The 14,816-nt window shown below is 51.6% G+C and overlaps 2 protein-coding genes across 2 annotated transcripts; one reads left to right on the top strand and one right to left on the bottom strand.

The window, feature by feature from the left end:
• Window positions 1-2,331: 2,331 nt before the first annotated feature.
• On the bottom strand, window positions 2,332-3,877 carry LOC119157997 (skin secretory protein xP2-like). Its single transcript, XM_037409450.1, has 3 exons — window positions 3,790-3,877; window positions 3,061-3,666; window positions 2,332-2,446 (listed from the first exon to the last, which is right to left on the bottom strand). The coding sequence occupies exons 1-3, from the start codon at window positions 3,875-3,877 to the stop codon at window positions 2,388-2,390; spliced, it is 753 nt and encodes a 250-aa protein (XP_037265347.1). The 3' UTR covers window positions 2,332-2,387.
• On the top strand, window positions 3,858-9,752 carry HERPUD1 (homocysteine inducible ER protein with ubiquitin like domain 1). Its single transcript, XM_037408856.1, has 8 exons — window positions 3,858-4,007; window positions 4,413-4,490; window positions 4,577-4,651; window positions 5,766-5,887; window positions 6,235-6,357; window positions 6,969-7,310; window positions 8,048-8,153; window positions 8,762-9,752. Exons 1-8 carry the CDS (start codon window positions 3,876-3,878, stop codon window positions 8,924-8,926), a joined length of 1,143 nt encoding a protein of 380 aa, XP_037264753.1. The 5' UTR covers window positions 3,858-3,875; the 3' UTR covers window positions 8,927-9,752.
• The last annotated feature ends 5,064 nt before the right edge of the window (window positions 9,753-14,816 follow it).

Raw genomic sequence — 14,816 nt, forward strand, 5'->3', positions numbered from 1 at the left:
CCGGCCCCGGCCCCGGCCCCGGCCCCCCCGCCCGCCCGCCCCCCGGTCCTCCGCGGCCCGCCCCCGGCCGGCCCCGGCGCTGCGGGCGGGCTGGACGGGACGGCCCCGCGCCCCGCTCCGGTAATCCCGGGCACCCCGCCGCTACCAGGACCCTCATTAGCGGCACGATCACGCCCCGCAGGGGCGGGCGCCCGCCCCGCTTCGGGGCCGCTGGGCCCTGCCGCCCGACCGGCGTCCCGGCGAGTGTCGCTGAGGGGGCCCCGGCTCAGCGCGCGGATGCTCCGGCGCGTCCCCGCGCTGGCAGAGGGGCCCGGCCGGGGCCGCCCGCTCCCCGCCGCCGCGGCCCGGTGGCCTTGTGGCCGAGGGCAGCCCCGGCAGCAGCCGCCGTGCCGCCTTCCCCGGTTACACGCTTCCTCCGGCTGTGCCCCCCGGCCGGTAGCAAGGGTTGATGGCACCGGGGTCAGCGCGGACCCGGGGGGGGGTCGGGCACTTCGGGGACGAGTTGCTTTACCGGGCAGCGGAACAGCCGAGCGGAGAGGGGGGCTGCTGGGGCACCGGCTGCACGGCAGAGCGCTCGCCTTCCCCTGCCCGCCCCGGCACCAGGCTGCCACAGCACGTGCCCCCGGTGCTGCCGGGCTGTGCCCGCGGGTGACGCCCTCGGGACGCGTCTGCGGCAGAACTGGCTCCGTTCAGGCGCGGTAATGCTCGAGAGGCGCGGGCAGCCCCTGCCCTGCAGAGCCCTGTGCGATGCCGGAGCTCCCTGCCTGCCCGCAGGCTGCCAGCACCGGGGCACCTGACAAGGCTGAAGTCCTCGCAGGCTCCGAGGGAGCTGCCACACCAGCCGAAGGGGCCATGACAACAGGGTCATGAAACGCTTTTTGAAGCCAGACACACAACACGCTTCCTACTGAATAAATACATCTGAACGCTATCCCAAGAATCAGCCCGGTTGTTTGGATCACGCTGTCCTCCAACCCTTACCCTATCCTGGCCTGTGGAGCAACCTTTGGACGGCACAAAATTGCATCAGACTCTGCTATCGCCACCACACCAGGCCTGCACAAGCTGGCCCGCGGCTCCTGGCAGGCTCTTCCCCTGCGTCACTGCACCTGGGTGAGCAAAGGGCTGCGAGGCCACGGGACACCTCCTTGTGTACCAGCAAATTCTCCACTGGCTTCTCCTGCTGTGCCGAGTGATTGCCAGGTGGTGAAAATGAGCCTGACTGCACACAGAACTGTAAACTCATCAGCAATTTCCCCCCACCCCCCTGTTTTTTTGTTTGGTTGTGTTTGGTTTTTTTAAACAGGGTAATTGTGTTGAGGTCAGAGAGATAATCCTGATTTACAACGGGGTTAATATTTACGCAGGCACCAGTGACAAAAGAAGCTTGCAGCCCTTCATCTCCAATTTTGGTAAATCAGAGCTAATTGTTCAGCGGGACTGTGGGGGTGACATGCTGGTCATGCCTGCTGTTTTGTGCCATGTCCCCAAATCTGCTGCTACAGAGTGAGACCTAAGCTAAGCAGACAGTATCAGGGCAGGTATTTGTTTTGCTGGAGTACCAAGAGCTCTGAATCAGCCCCTGGGACAAGAGCATGTGCTCCCAAATGTCCAGACATGTCCACTGACTCCAGATCCACTTCTGTGCTGCTTTGGGTGATTGGAAGTGAGAGCCTGACTCTCCAGGGGGCTCAGCACCCCCTGACCTGGAGGGGGGCTGCCAAGGTTTAGGACTCAGTTTGGCAGGCACCTCAGGAGGTCCCTCTTCCACCCCCTGCTCAAAGCTGGGTTGAGGCAGGAAATGGGCAGCGGGCAGTTCAGGCAATCTCTGCCTCTCTTATCCGTGGACACTGGGGAGAAACACAGGAATCTGAGCTCAAGGCAGGATTGGCACTGTGACTGCAGCTACTCACCTGGTCCATGGGCCAGCAAGCTTGCAGGGAGTCCCAGCAGAACACACACCTTGAGCCTGAGAACCTGGTTTGATACCAGTATCTCCACAGCTTTACCCTGTCCCTGCCACCCACGGAGCCCTCTGTTCACTCTGAGCAAAGGCTGCAACCTGCACAAACAGCAAAGTCACCTTGACCTTACTAGGGGACATTGGCAAGGGCAGCCTTGGACACTGTATTTGTCTTTCCCTCCTCCACTGCCATCAGGAGCTGGGGGACAACAGATCAAGGTCCCTGTCTGCAGAGGAAGAGCAGCACATAGCTCTGACAGTGCCACCTTGGCTTGGTGGGGATGCAGAGCTGAGGCTGGGGAGGGAAAGCCCACCTGAGCGCTGAGCCTGTCCAGCCAGGACAGCCAAGGGCAGAGCAGGCAGGGAGCACTGCCTCAGCTCGGAAGTGATTCTTGCTGCTTCGGTGCTTGTCATGGGGAGGGATTCAACACGGGAACGGGCTCTGCTGCTGTCCTCCATCCTCACAAGGACATTCCCTGACAGCTGTGGAGAGTTTGTTAGACCAGATGTAGGCTCACTGCATTTCTTTGTGATTTCCGTGCCCAACCCCCTTCCCCCCCCCCCCCCCCAGCTCCCAAGGCAGCAATGCCCTGTGGCACAGCTCTTCCCCAGGAAGCTGCAAGGTGATGCACCCCCATGGCAGAGTGTCTTTTCTGGTTGCAAAATCTGGTACTGGCTGCAGACTCATCCATGCCTTTGGGCAACAGGTCTGGCTGCCAAGGAATACTGAGCAGCTAATGAAACATGCAGGGTAAATATGTGATGCTGGCAGACAAAACTGACTTCTCACGTTCCTACAATATTGTTTTAAAGTACCTCCTGGTTCATCAGGATCATTACTACTGATGTTACCAGTGCTGGATCACATCTCAAAGGAAGATGGGTAAGGGGAGGAGGACTCAGAAGCTGCTGTTCTAAGTTTTTGTGTTTTAGGGGTTTGTCAGTGATAGTTTCTTGAATTACCACCTCTCCACAACACCCCTTCACACCCCTTTTGGCCCCGCACAGAAGCATGGTGGGTCCTGCCCCCAGCTCAGCAATAAACCTACTGAGGTATAGGCCTATCTGGTAAAACCACCACAGGGAAAAGGTTTCACCTGGATGCAGCGTGCGCAGGGCCCCACAGAGGGCTGTGCTGCTCCTGTGGGCGATGCGGGAAGAGTGAAGCCTGGGATCCCTAAAGCCGGCGTTGCTGCTGAAGCTGGTCAGGAGGTTGCCGCGAGGGGGGCCTGCGGGGAGCCCCCCTGCCTTCGGGGCTGGAGGGCCAGAAACACACGGGCACCCGCGCTGCCGGTGGTGGGCGCACGGGGCGGCGGCACGGCAGCAAGGCCGGGGCAGGCCGGCAGGACACGGGACGGGTGTCTGAGGGACAAGCCGCTGCCGAGCACCGGTTACGCATCCCCTGCTCGGAGCCCAAGCGGGGGCTGGCCCGGGCCCGCTGAGGCGGCCGGCTGCGGCCTGGCGGGCGGGCTCAGCTCCCCCAGGCCCAGCGCGGCTCGAGTGGGTCGGGCGGCCATCGCGGGGCGCGGTGAGGCCGCCGGGACCCGGGGGCCGAACGCGACGGCCGCCGCCGGGCGGGACGGAGGGCAGGGGCCGGGGCCTGGCACCGGCGGAGACACCGATGGCCGCCGGCCCCCCATGGCGGCGGCGCCAGGCATCGCGGTCGCCATGGTGAGGCTGTGCCGAGAGCCGGAGCCCCGCCCCTCATCCGGCGCCGCCCAATCAGCGCCTGCGCCTCTCGTACCTCCCTCACACTGATTCGCACGCGGGGCTGCGTCCTATTGGTCCACGTAGAAGTCCCCGCCCCCTCCCCCGCCGCGACCAACCGGCCGCAGCCACCGCGGCCCTGCGGCAGGGCGGGGCGCGCCTATAAAAGGGCACGGGCGCGCAAGCCCGGGCTGCCAGTCCCGCCATGGAGCCGCCGCTGCAGCTGGTCGTCCGCAGCCCCACGCAGAGGCACCGCGACCTGCGTCTCTGCGCCGCCCCCGCCTGGACCGTGCGCCGCCTCAAGGCCGAGCTGCGCGGCCTCGTGCCCGGGGCCCCGGTGAGTGGGCGGTCCGCTTCCCGGTGCCGGGAGCAGTCACCGGGTGGGCTGTAGCCGGCGCGCTTGGCGTTCCCGCCGGTGCTGGAGGGGCTAGTGGCGCTCCAGGCCTGTCTCTGGGAAGCACAGGTGTTTTTGTCGGGACCCTAGAAGAGCCGGCATGTCGCGGCATTCTTTGCCGAGGGGGTGTTTTAGGGCCTGCTGCCGGGTCGGACCGCGGCGGCGGTGATCTCGCGCTGCAGTGGCTCTCATCTCGTTAGCGGAGTTTAATTGCGCACGGCTGCCTGTGTGCCGTAACGCGTGGGGTGTTCCAGCTGTGCCGTTGGCTGCCCGCCAGCTGTGTCGGTTCCCGCTTGCATGTGCTCGGCAGAGCAAGTAATCCTGTTCCTTGTTTTTCTTTCTTCAAAGCCTGAAGAGGACCAAAAGCTGATTTATGCTGGGAAGCTGCTACTTGATCATCATTATCTCAGAGAGTTGCTGCCAGAGGTACAAAAAAGTCTTTTACCATGTGCTGAAATATATCCAGAAAAGTGATTTTGTTTTTTTAACATGTCTTCTCTTTATGTTTTTAGCATGGGGAGTTGCATGCTCTTCACTTGGTGTACAACTTAAAGACTCCTGCCAATGCGCAAGAAACCAGTGCAGAGGTACCCGTACCACGTTAACATACTGCTTTGAATTTTGGGGTAGTGAGTAAAACCAGGAAGTGTTCAGTGGCTGTTTTAAAACTTCACTGGTACCGCAGAATTTTCCTACTAGTGCAGTGGGAGCTTTAATTTGTGATAATTTGTTTAGGGATTTGGGAATGTATTTGCATTAAGCTGAGTAAAGAATTGACTCTATGGGTTCATCAGTAAAGATTCTCATGGCGTCTTAAGATTAACATCAAACCTATAATCTAGTTGTAACACACTGCTTGGAGTTGAAATGCTTTCTGGTAAATCCAGTTCTGTTAGATAGTGTGACTTGTCATGTCCCAGGCTCCTTTGGACAGAGGCTGTGCTCGTGGGCAGAAGACCTAGTAGCTCAAGTGGAAGTGGTTCTGACCTGTCTATCAGATGTGGGGCAGGAAGAAGGCTGTTAGCTGAAGACACTATAATTGCTCTCATTAATAACTCTGCTTGTAAAGAGGAAGCCAAAGCTGAGCTGTGGTGCTTGAACTGAGTACTTACAGGTCCTAAGGGCAAACGGCTAAAACCAGTTTTTACTTTCAAGTGGATGTGCTAATGTGTCTAGAGGTGTTTATATTGCCCATTATAGGCAATTTGAGCATATCCTACTGATGTCTGGTGGCTGCTAGATGTGAGCCAGCTTTGGTCTGGATATTATACAGATGTATCATCACAGCACAGCTCTTGAGTTCTGTGTATGGCAGTTTGTGTATGCTTAACCGTAGCTAAAGTCAAACTGTCTTGAGTGCAGTTCCATCTGTTTCTTCCAATTACACTTTTATAAGCAGATGGGACCTGATTACATGCATACAAAGTAATAAATACAGGTGTAGGTCTGGTGAAAGTGAAGAGTAACACCAAGTTAGTTTTACATGCCAGTCATTTTTTATGGAGCTTTAAAATAGTGATGGAGGTGGCTGTGGCATGGTGCCCAAGAGCAGTGTCAGTGTCTAGAGGTACTGTGCAGCGCAAAGGGCATGAACTGTGTAGCACTTATAAAATAGGAGCTTATTCTGTGTGGTGTAATGTTTTTGCATAAGGCTTGTTTAGTGTCCTGAATAAACCTCACTAATTGCATTGCTGTCCCTAGATTAAAGCTGATCAGCCAAAGTTCTTATCAGAAGCTAGACAAGAACCATCTGTATATTCCCCAAATAGTGAAAACCCAACGTACTCTTCTGGTGGCCAGTCGTCAGCAGAAGCCAATAATGGGTAAATACAACTTTTACATACGTCACTGAGATTTTTAAAATGTTGGCTTTGTGATGAATGCCAGTTCATGTAGTCTTTTAAGTAGACCTAATATGGGCCAAAGATGATGAGGTTATATATGGAAAAGCTTTAGTGAACATGGAAGAAGCTAAAGGAAAATGCACTGTTCTGACAGTTTAAAATCTTCCCTTTGTGTGAATAAAGAGATTTCTTTAATATACTGGAAGGAAGAATTAATTTTGCATTTGTATGCACAAAGTGGCAGGAGCTATTTACATTCTCCTGTAATATATGACTTGCTGTCTGTCCACTGTTTCTAACGAATGTGTTCAAACTTTTTAACCAAGGCTGGAAACATCTCGGCATCCCTTCCAAAGCATGACTCCTGGCTTCTCATCTTACACAACCTACAGCATGCTTCAGATGTCCTGGTTTCAGCAGATTTATGCAAGACAATATTACATGCAATAGTAAGTTTTCGGTCTAGAGATACCAGTAGGAAGTAGAAACTGTAATACAATGAAATAAAGAGCTTCTGGCAGTTCTTCCTCTTTTGATAGTGGTTGGAAGACTCATTGTAACTTACACTGGATGGTGTGGGAATGTACCTCTAACTCATGTGGTGCTTGGCTTACTGCGTAAGCCAGTGGTTTTGATTTTTGCAAATTGCAGATCTCTTGATTTGAAGGGCAGGTGTCTGTAGAGTTAAATGTAATCCTGCTGCTGAGCCTTAGCTCTTCACCACTTTTTTTGGCTGCTTAAAGCAGTGCATAGAGCACTGACTGAAATCAGTGACAGAGCCTCAGAAGCCTTCTAGATTACTCTGAAGACCTTTATTTTTTACAGAGTATTGAAATTATTAGTGAAGTGAGAGCTGCCTGGTTTGACTTGCTGAAGTCGCTATACAACTGGTGTTGTGGGTAGAACTGAAGCTTGTTCTTAACACTTCTGTAGCCTCTAAACTTGATGCTTTATGCTTGCATGTGATCTGATTCTATACTTAGGCACTGAAAATTTGTCCATCTGTTAAGTGTGGAAGAACTTGGCTAGCCTTATTCTGTACTTTGTTCTCTGGTTTCAGCTTGGCTTCTACTGCTGCATCTGCTGACCCATCCCACACACAACGTTCTCAGGAGATCCCAGTGGCACCAGTGACTCCACCAGCTCCTCTCCCAGACCCATTTCCTGCACAAAATCAGCCTGGAAACCAGAATGTTGCTGCCCAGGTTAATGCAGCGGCCAACCAGAACTTGCAGATGAACGCCCAAGGGGGACCCCTCATGGAGGAGGAGGGTGGCAACCGAGATTGGTTGGACTGGCTCTACTCAGCAACACTGTTCTATGTTTTTGTCAACATTATCTATTTCTACTCCAGTGTCAGCAGATTCCTTCTGGTCATGAGTGGCACTGTTCTGATGTATCTGTAAGTATGGTACTAATATTTACTATTGTATTCGAAATGTTTTGCTGAAGTACTGAGCGCTGTACTGTAGCCAGCTTTCTGACAGCTGAACTTCAGGCTCTTGTACCTGGAAAGGGTGAACCACTCTATCCTGTTATAACTTGGTATTTAGCTAATAATATAGCCTTGTGCCTAGACCAAATTATATGAATGAGTGGTAGTGGGTGATCTTACCGGTTCTTGTACTAATGATTCTGGTGTTGCTGGCTTTTTCTGCTTGAAACCTAAGTAGTTGTCTAAGGCCCCAGCACCTTGGCAGTGTAGAGCAGACAGACCCGTAGGGTGTTAGGAGGTGCAGGTGCTGTAGAAGCACAGAACTAGGAAGGTGTATGTGACCTGTTTTGTTGGTTTACCTGTTCTTTGTTGGGCCCCTTTTTTGGGGCTGGTACAGGGAAGTTACGCTGGGGCGTACATAACATGGCAGACAAGCAGGCTCTTAGTACCTCTGGCAGCATGCCAGATGCAACCTGGATGTAGTTCTGCTTATTTTGAGTGAGCAGATGCTCAGTCTTCCCCTCCTATGTTGTGGTTTGCTGCTAGCAGGCTTTGAAAGTACTTACTGGTTCAGGGCAGGAAGAGACCTTAATATGCCGAACTTGCTGTCTGCAGCTCTGAGCTCTCGGATGTTACTGGAACTGCAGTGGTAACAGGGAGTAATGTTTAAGCAGTATTAATAAAAATCTTCCTGCTTTCCCCAGGCACCATGTTGGATGGCTTCCATTTAGGCGAAGACCAGTTGAGCCCTTCCCAGGCAATGTTCCTCCTCAAGCTGCTATTAACCAGGACCAGAACAATAACTTACAGGTATTGCTATTTTTTTAAACCATGAGCATGAAGTTTTACTTCCAGTTTACTAATTACATGTAATAGCAAAGGCTTTTTGCTAAGCTTTTTGTTAAACTATTTTCCATGGGGGAATAATTGCCAGCCTGAGTCCTCCTTTGGTGTAGCTAATTCCTCTCCTACAAAATATTTCAGGCTGAAGTTACCTTTTGGATGCTGCAATGGAGAATGGTTGGTCACAGGCTGCGCAGATCTGTAACTGCACAGGGTTTAGATAGCACCTCGGTGGTAGGATTTGAGTATATAAGCAATCAGAGGCTTGTGTTTCAAGCTGACACTTATAGTTGATGTCAGTGAAAAGTAATCGGTTGTAAATGCATACCTAGTTCACCTGTCCTGGTGCTTCATGTTTGTCCTGAACAGTGTTCTTGGACACACAGTACTAGTGGACCACTAGTACTAGTGGTTAGCTTGTGGTTTTTTTTATTTTGACTGTTGTCTGGAGATACTTACAAGCTTTTTGTAGTCTGACAGTTACATCTGGGTAGTAATACAAACAGTTTGACACCTGATTCTTCTAATGCATTTGTGAAATGACCTCATTTACCAAATATCCTGTATGTTGACAGGGGGAAAATGCAGGCAGAGCAGATGAATCTGAGGCATCTCCTGATGAGGGACAAGTTCAAGAACTGCAGACGACTAACCCATCATTCATGAGCACAGCATGGGTTTTTTTCAAGACTTTCTTTGCATCCCTCCTTCCAGAAGGGCCTGGAGTGACCCACAACTGACTTGTCACCAGTCTGCTGGTCTGAAACTGCAATGGGCTTAGTCTATCCAAGCACATCATTACTAGTTCCAAATGAGGAGTGAAAGCAGATGGTACTTCCTCTGGCTTTCACTGACCAAGCAAAGCTGCAAGAAGCCTTAAGTCACTAAAGCCTAGAGAAAAGATGCTTGCTCTCATTCCAAAGAACTTTGTTCTGTAGCGTTTATTAGGTACCTATGTAGAGGTCTGGCATTATAAACTTGTGCACTAAATGCACAGGCTCTAAGCAGGTCTGCAAAAATGTGCAGAAGAAGCCACTTGCTTCTCTTAACAATGTGATTCCTGTTGGAATGTTTGAAATGCTATTTAAATTACACTGAGTGTAGGATCTCAACAAAATGCTAGATATGCATTAGCAAATTTTTAGGAAAGACCTATTAAGTTGCTTCAACAATAGCTTACATTTTCTGTGTAAATACTTTCCTGTGAAGGATCTATAGTGCAATTTACTTGTGGAGGACTGTAAGACAGTGACCTCTCTAAGCAGTTGCCTAGGTGGAGTTCCAGGCTAAAATTCATGTTGCCAAACTTGGAGAGTTTAAATGAGGCTTAATTTTTTTCCCCCCCGCTAAATGATGGGAGAAGTTATGTTCAGGTCTAGCAAGAATTTATGCAAGATGTGAACTTCACTGCTTTTGGATGCAAAGGTAAAGCAGTCTAATGCCTGTATTCAGCTTTGATGCATTCTCGCTCCAGAGCAACTCTTGTATTACTTTGTTGTGTTACTTTTAATTTCTAATATGGTTAAGGGCTTTGACTCCAATAAAATTTGCAAGCATTGATATCCATACTTGTGTATGTACAGCAATCAGAATACTACTTGTGCAAAGCACAGGGTGTGCTCTCACCTTGTTTTTATTGGAAAATCACAATGAATGAATTGGTATACGGGGGGAAAAAGGTGGTTGCAGAACCTTAAACTCATCCCTCTGACTAACCATATTTTTCAGCAACCTTCAGAATTTAAAGTGCCTTGGATAGCTTGTAGCTTGTGTTTGCTCACTGAAAGCTGCTGGCATGAAGGACATGGGCATCCTGATGCAGGAATCTGGAAGGTTTGGAGTTTGACCCCTTAAGCTCAGCATGTGACTCCTGGTGGCATTGCAATGCTTTGTCTTGGCTTAGGATTTGAAGTGGCTTGAAATGTCTTCTCTTAAGAACAACAGCCACTTGTGAAACTTGAAATGCTTTCCCTCAAAGCTACCTGAAGCTGGCAGAACTGTTTGTTTAGGAGTGTCTAGTCAAGGCTAACATACATGAACTGGTACAATCAGTTGTAAGAGCATAACTGGTAATGTTTGCTCTTGCCACGTCAGATCAGGCTGATGTAAGACATTGCTGGTGTTAGTTAAGTAGCAAATTTAATCTTGGTGATGTGCTCTTTGGCTTTGAACAAGCTTCCTTTTCAAGCTTCTTGCCAAGTAGTTTGTGCCACATCTTCAGTTTTGGGGAAGATGAGTAGGGCAGTGGTAAAAATCTAGTAATGAAGTCTTTAAATATGTGGAATTAAGTAATTTGAGAGGAGGTGAGTTTTCTTACTTCAGGTATATTCTGCATAAGCTTTTGAGGATGTTCTTGGAGGTAGTGTCCCCTCTTGCCTTCCTAGTGGCAAGTCTGCCTGTGTTCAGCACTTTTTGTGGATGGTGGATTTTTTTTCCCAGGTTGTGTACCTAATCATCAGTCCACTGTCTCAGCAAAGTGCCTGCATCAACAGATGTGCTTGTGTCCCTCTCTGGAGGAGAGGGTATTTCTTGGCAGCCAGAAATAGAGTGCCTTGGTCTGGCTTAGGCAGCAAGCACAGGGTGCTGGATTTCTTGTGAAATCTCTCATTTGAGAAGTCACTGGAGACAGCAGAACATCTGTTGTATTGAGGCTTTTGCTGCTCCCACAAGTGGGCAGATTGGTTTAAAATTAGCTGGAAAACTAAGTGTAGTTAATGCCACTGGAGAGATGTGGTGAGGCTCCTGGGCCTTGGAGAATGTTTCCTTAATGGCTTAGTGAGATGTGCAGCTCTGCCTTTGGGATGGGGGGAAGCTGTGACTGTAGCAGAGGACACTGGGCAAGCAGGAGGGTAAACGCCATGTAATTCTGCAGGGGCAGCTGCTGGTGCTGTGCCTGGGAGCATGAGCAGCGCCTGCCGGGGGGTGTGTGGGGCTGGGAGAATGGTGTGGCCCCCACTCAGCTTTGCCTGAGGCAGCCCAGGAGCGAGGGGCAGTGACTGCGGAGTGGGAGCAGTGGAAGGAACCGAGGCAGCTCACCATAGAGGAAGGGCAATGTAAACTGATACATAGTGATGCCAAGGAAGGGGATATAGCCTGTACCAGCTGTTGGTGAGATTGAGAGTGTGGGCCTTAAACTGGCTGAGGGAATTCAGGTTAGACATCAGGAAAGAGAGCCTTGAAACTTCCAGAGCTTCAGCATGGGAATCCCAGAGATGTTTTCTGGGAATAACATGACTCTGTGCTGGGGCAGAAGTTTCAGAGAACCAAGTGCCTTGAGGGTGTGGATTTAGGAAGCCAGGCTTGTCTTGGCTGGTGCTTCAGGCTGTGTGATTCTGCTGCTAGTTTGTCCTCCTCATGCAAGCACAGCTGCTGAGAAGGGTTGGGCAAGTGTTGGGAGATGCTGCTTCTAGGCCCATGTCTTGTCTGCTTGGCGGCTTGTGCTGCAGAACAACCCAGACTTCTTATATTAGCACTGAAAGTTGTATTTGCTGCTTTTTCAGTCTAGATTTGGCAGTGCAGGATTGCTGCTGCAGGAGCACAGCTGGCTGCTCTTCCAGGCTTTGACCCAGCTGCCCTTGGCAGCCTCAGCTGTGAAAAGCCTGAGCTGGCCTAGGGTGATCTGTGTGTGCCAGCTGGTTTTGGGAGGTTGTTAGGGGGGATGTAGGGAAGAGGAGAAGTTGGGTTGGTTACAGGAGAGTTCTGTGGAAAACCATGTGGAACTTCATTGTTCAAAAAAACCTTGTGGGTGGCTTACCTCCAAAGTGACAGCCTGTTGAAGTCTTGCATTTCACAAACTGGAGTTTATGATTTTATTTGCTGCCTAACACCCAAGCCTGTCATGGTCATAATTTTTAACTGTAAGAAATGACCTCTTGGAAGCTGAGTCTCTCTTCAAGCCCAGATTCCTGCTGGTGGGGCTTGACAGCACAATGTGGGACAACACAAGGCATGTGGTGGTGGGCTCCAAGGGCTGGTGCTGGATGTGTGGGGCTGAGCAGGGCGTTGTGCTGCTGAGCACTGGGGTCGCTGCAGGATGGGAACAGCTGGCTTTGGGCTCACCCTCCTGCCATCCTGGGGCTGACCTGCTGTGTGAGTGCCGAAGGTGGTGCTGGAGACCGTCCTGCTGACGGAATGGAGCGCAGCCAGGCTACCTGGAAGGCTATCTCAGGAAGCAGCTGCAGGGTAACACTGAATGTTTGGGTCAATGCAGCACAAAGATTAATGGCACTGTGGTGTACCTCCGCTCTGGATAGCGTGGAGAAAAACAACCCCAGTTACAAGACAGTTGCCAGCAAGGTGGTGAGCACATGTGTACGTGCAGAGCCCTCGTAAAGCTTTACACAGCAAATACTTATCAAAACATCTTCCAGCACCCCCTTTGCAAGCACTACATAGCAGCTTGGGCATTAACATTTCTTTGGGTTTTAAAGCCTGCTCTCTGCCTCCTGTTAACCAAATTTAGCCTTTCTTTGGGATTTTAAATCTGACCTGCCTGCTGCTAGCCTGACCTAGCACTGGGAGGAGGTTGGGCTACTGGGTCACTGCTACTCTGGCCTCTGCCTGGTTACTCCAGGGCAGGGATGCTTGCAGCATCTTCACATTCCGTGTGCTTTTGCTATTGTAGGCAGAAAGTTTCCAGCTTTCCTGTTCTCACTGGAGGTCAATGCCCGGCAGTCCCCTGTTCTCCCTTGCTCTCAGCTCAGGTCTGCCAACAGCAGCCTCTGAAGTGGTGATGGGGCTGGGGCCTGTGCCTGTAAATGTTTGGGTCAATGCAGCACAAAGATTAACCAGGACCAGCACATTGGGTCTGGGTTCTTGGTCTTTCTGCCCTTATCTACCCTGGGACACCAGTGGCAAATACCCCTGTACCAAAATGCTCTTGCCTGCCCTTTCCTTCGTGCTGGTAGGAATTGCTGCCCTGGGCAGAGGGGTGACTGTGGTCTCCTGGGTCCTGCTCTGCTTTAATTTACAGTGACTGATGCCAGCCTCAGTGAGGCTGCTTCCCTGCAGTGTCTCCTCCAGATCTGTCCCAGTAAAACTTTAAGTATACACGATGCTCCTGAGTTTGCCCCCTGCAGTAACTGGGAGTATGTTCCTCTGCTGGAAGCTGTGCTGAGGATGCAGGCAGATGTGCTCACATAACACACAGCAGAACTGTTCAGTGCTGTGATGCCTGGGGTACCCCCCCCAGCTGCAGGACTCCCTCATCCAGGGTCTTGGTCACTGCACCACTATCTCCTGAACTGTGAGCTGCTGCGGAGGGCTGCGTGTGTGACAGCTCTGAGCTGAAGGACAGGTACCAGAGCTGTTACAAGGTTAAAGCCTCTTGAATTTAAATCCTTTTGTAATGCATCTATACCCTTTGGAGCTGCCCTGTAAAGAGGCCTCCTAGCCAGGGCGGCCAGCGTGCCTGGGCAGCTGAGATGATGGGATTGGGCTGCCATGTGGGTGCTATGTTGGTCAGACGCCTGCTGTCTATATATTCTTCCAACATTTAATTGTCCCTTTATAATGTAGTAACGGCTTGCAGCAGGCAGCCTGTCCTGGGGCGCTGTGCTGTTTGCCTGGAGAAGTCTGTAGGAAACCTGCAGATGCTCAGTTTCCCTCAGCGGGTCAGTGACCGTGAGTGCCTCCCGTGGGGTACCCAAGGCCATTCACTTTCTCAACTCAGGAAGAAAACAGCACGGCAGGGTGGGGGCTGCTGGACGGCGGGGGCTTCCTGGAGGAAATGTGCTCACCTGGTGCAGGGAGGGCAAGGCATCTGCTGGGGAGGGGGGGCAAGCTGGCACCTTTTCTCACTCGGGGGCTCCTGTGGCATTGCCAAGATCTTGCCTTTCCTTCTGCATCAGTCTTTGCTGGTGAAATGGTTCACTGGAGCTGCTGTGAGCCTCACTGCTGAAATAACCTCACTGTTTTGTCCTGGAGCTTGTTTTGGGATGGGCCCCAGCACCACAACAGGGGTGGGGGGGGATGGTGGCATGCAGGGCAGGTGTGCACAGGGAGTGGAATGGGGTTTTAGTTTTTCCCAAATAGCAGCGGAGAGACTAGGTGCATGAAGAGCTCCAGCTTAGTGGGTCCTTCCCCATCTGGAAGGTGACATACCAAAGGTGGCCCACAAATGCAGCCAGGATGCAGACAGCATCCCAGCCCTGTGGTCAGGGAGCTTTCTAGGGGTAGCAGGAAGGGCCCCCTTTCCAGGAGCATGCCTCAGTTTCCCTGTGATGTGCCTAAAATCAGTGGAAAGGGGAGCAGTTATTAACATAGGTACCTTCTGAACAGGACTTTGCTTGGAAATTACTGCAGGAATGTGAAATATGGAATATTTCTGTGTGAAGAGAAAATGATGAACTGGCTGGAGACAGAGTGCAAGGCTGCTCCCTTTACTTTATCCCATCTCCATCTCCCCCCAGCTTTCTTCACCTGCCTTGATGTGTGCATGTCCTGAGTTAAAGCGGTGTTGGCAGAGGCACAAAGTCCTGCAGCCCAAGTGCCTGCTGTGGGAGGAAGGCAGCGTGTGACTTGAAGAATGTTAAGGAAACTGTGGGAAGATTAGGAAATGTATGATGAGTTTTGATAACCAGAGGAAGCAGGTCATGTCCTGCTTCGAATGAGCTCTGCTTGGAGGTATGA

Source organism: Falco rusticolus, chromosome 15 (assembly GCF_015220075.1).
Source record: "Falco rusticolus isolate bFalRus1 chromosome 15, bFalRus1.pri, whole genome shotgun sequence".
NCBI classification, from domain to species: domain Eukaryota; kingdom Metazoa; phylum Chordata; class Aves; order Falconiformes; family Falconidae; genus Falco; species Falco rusticolus.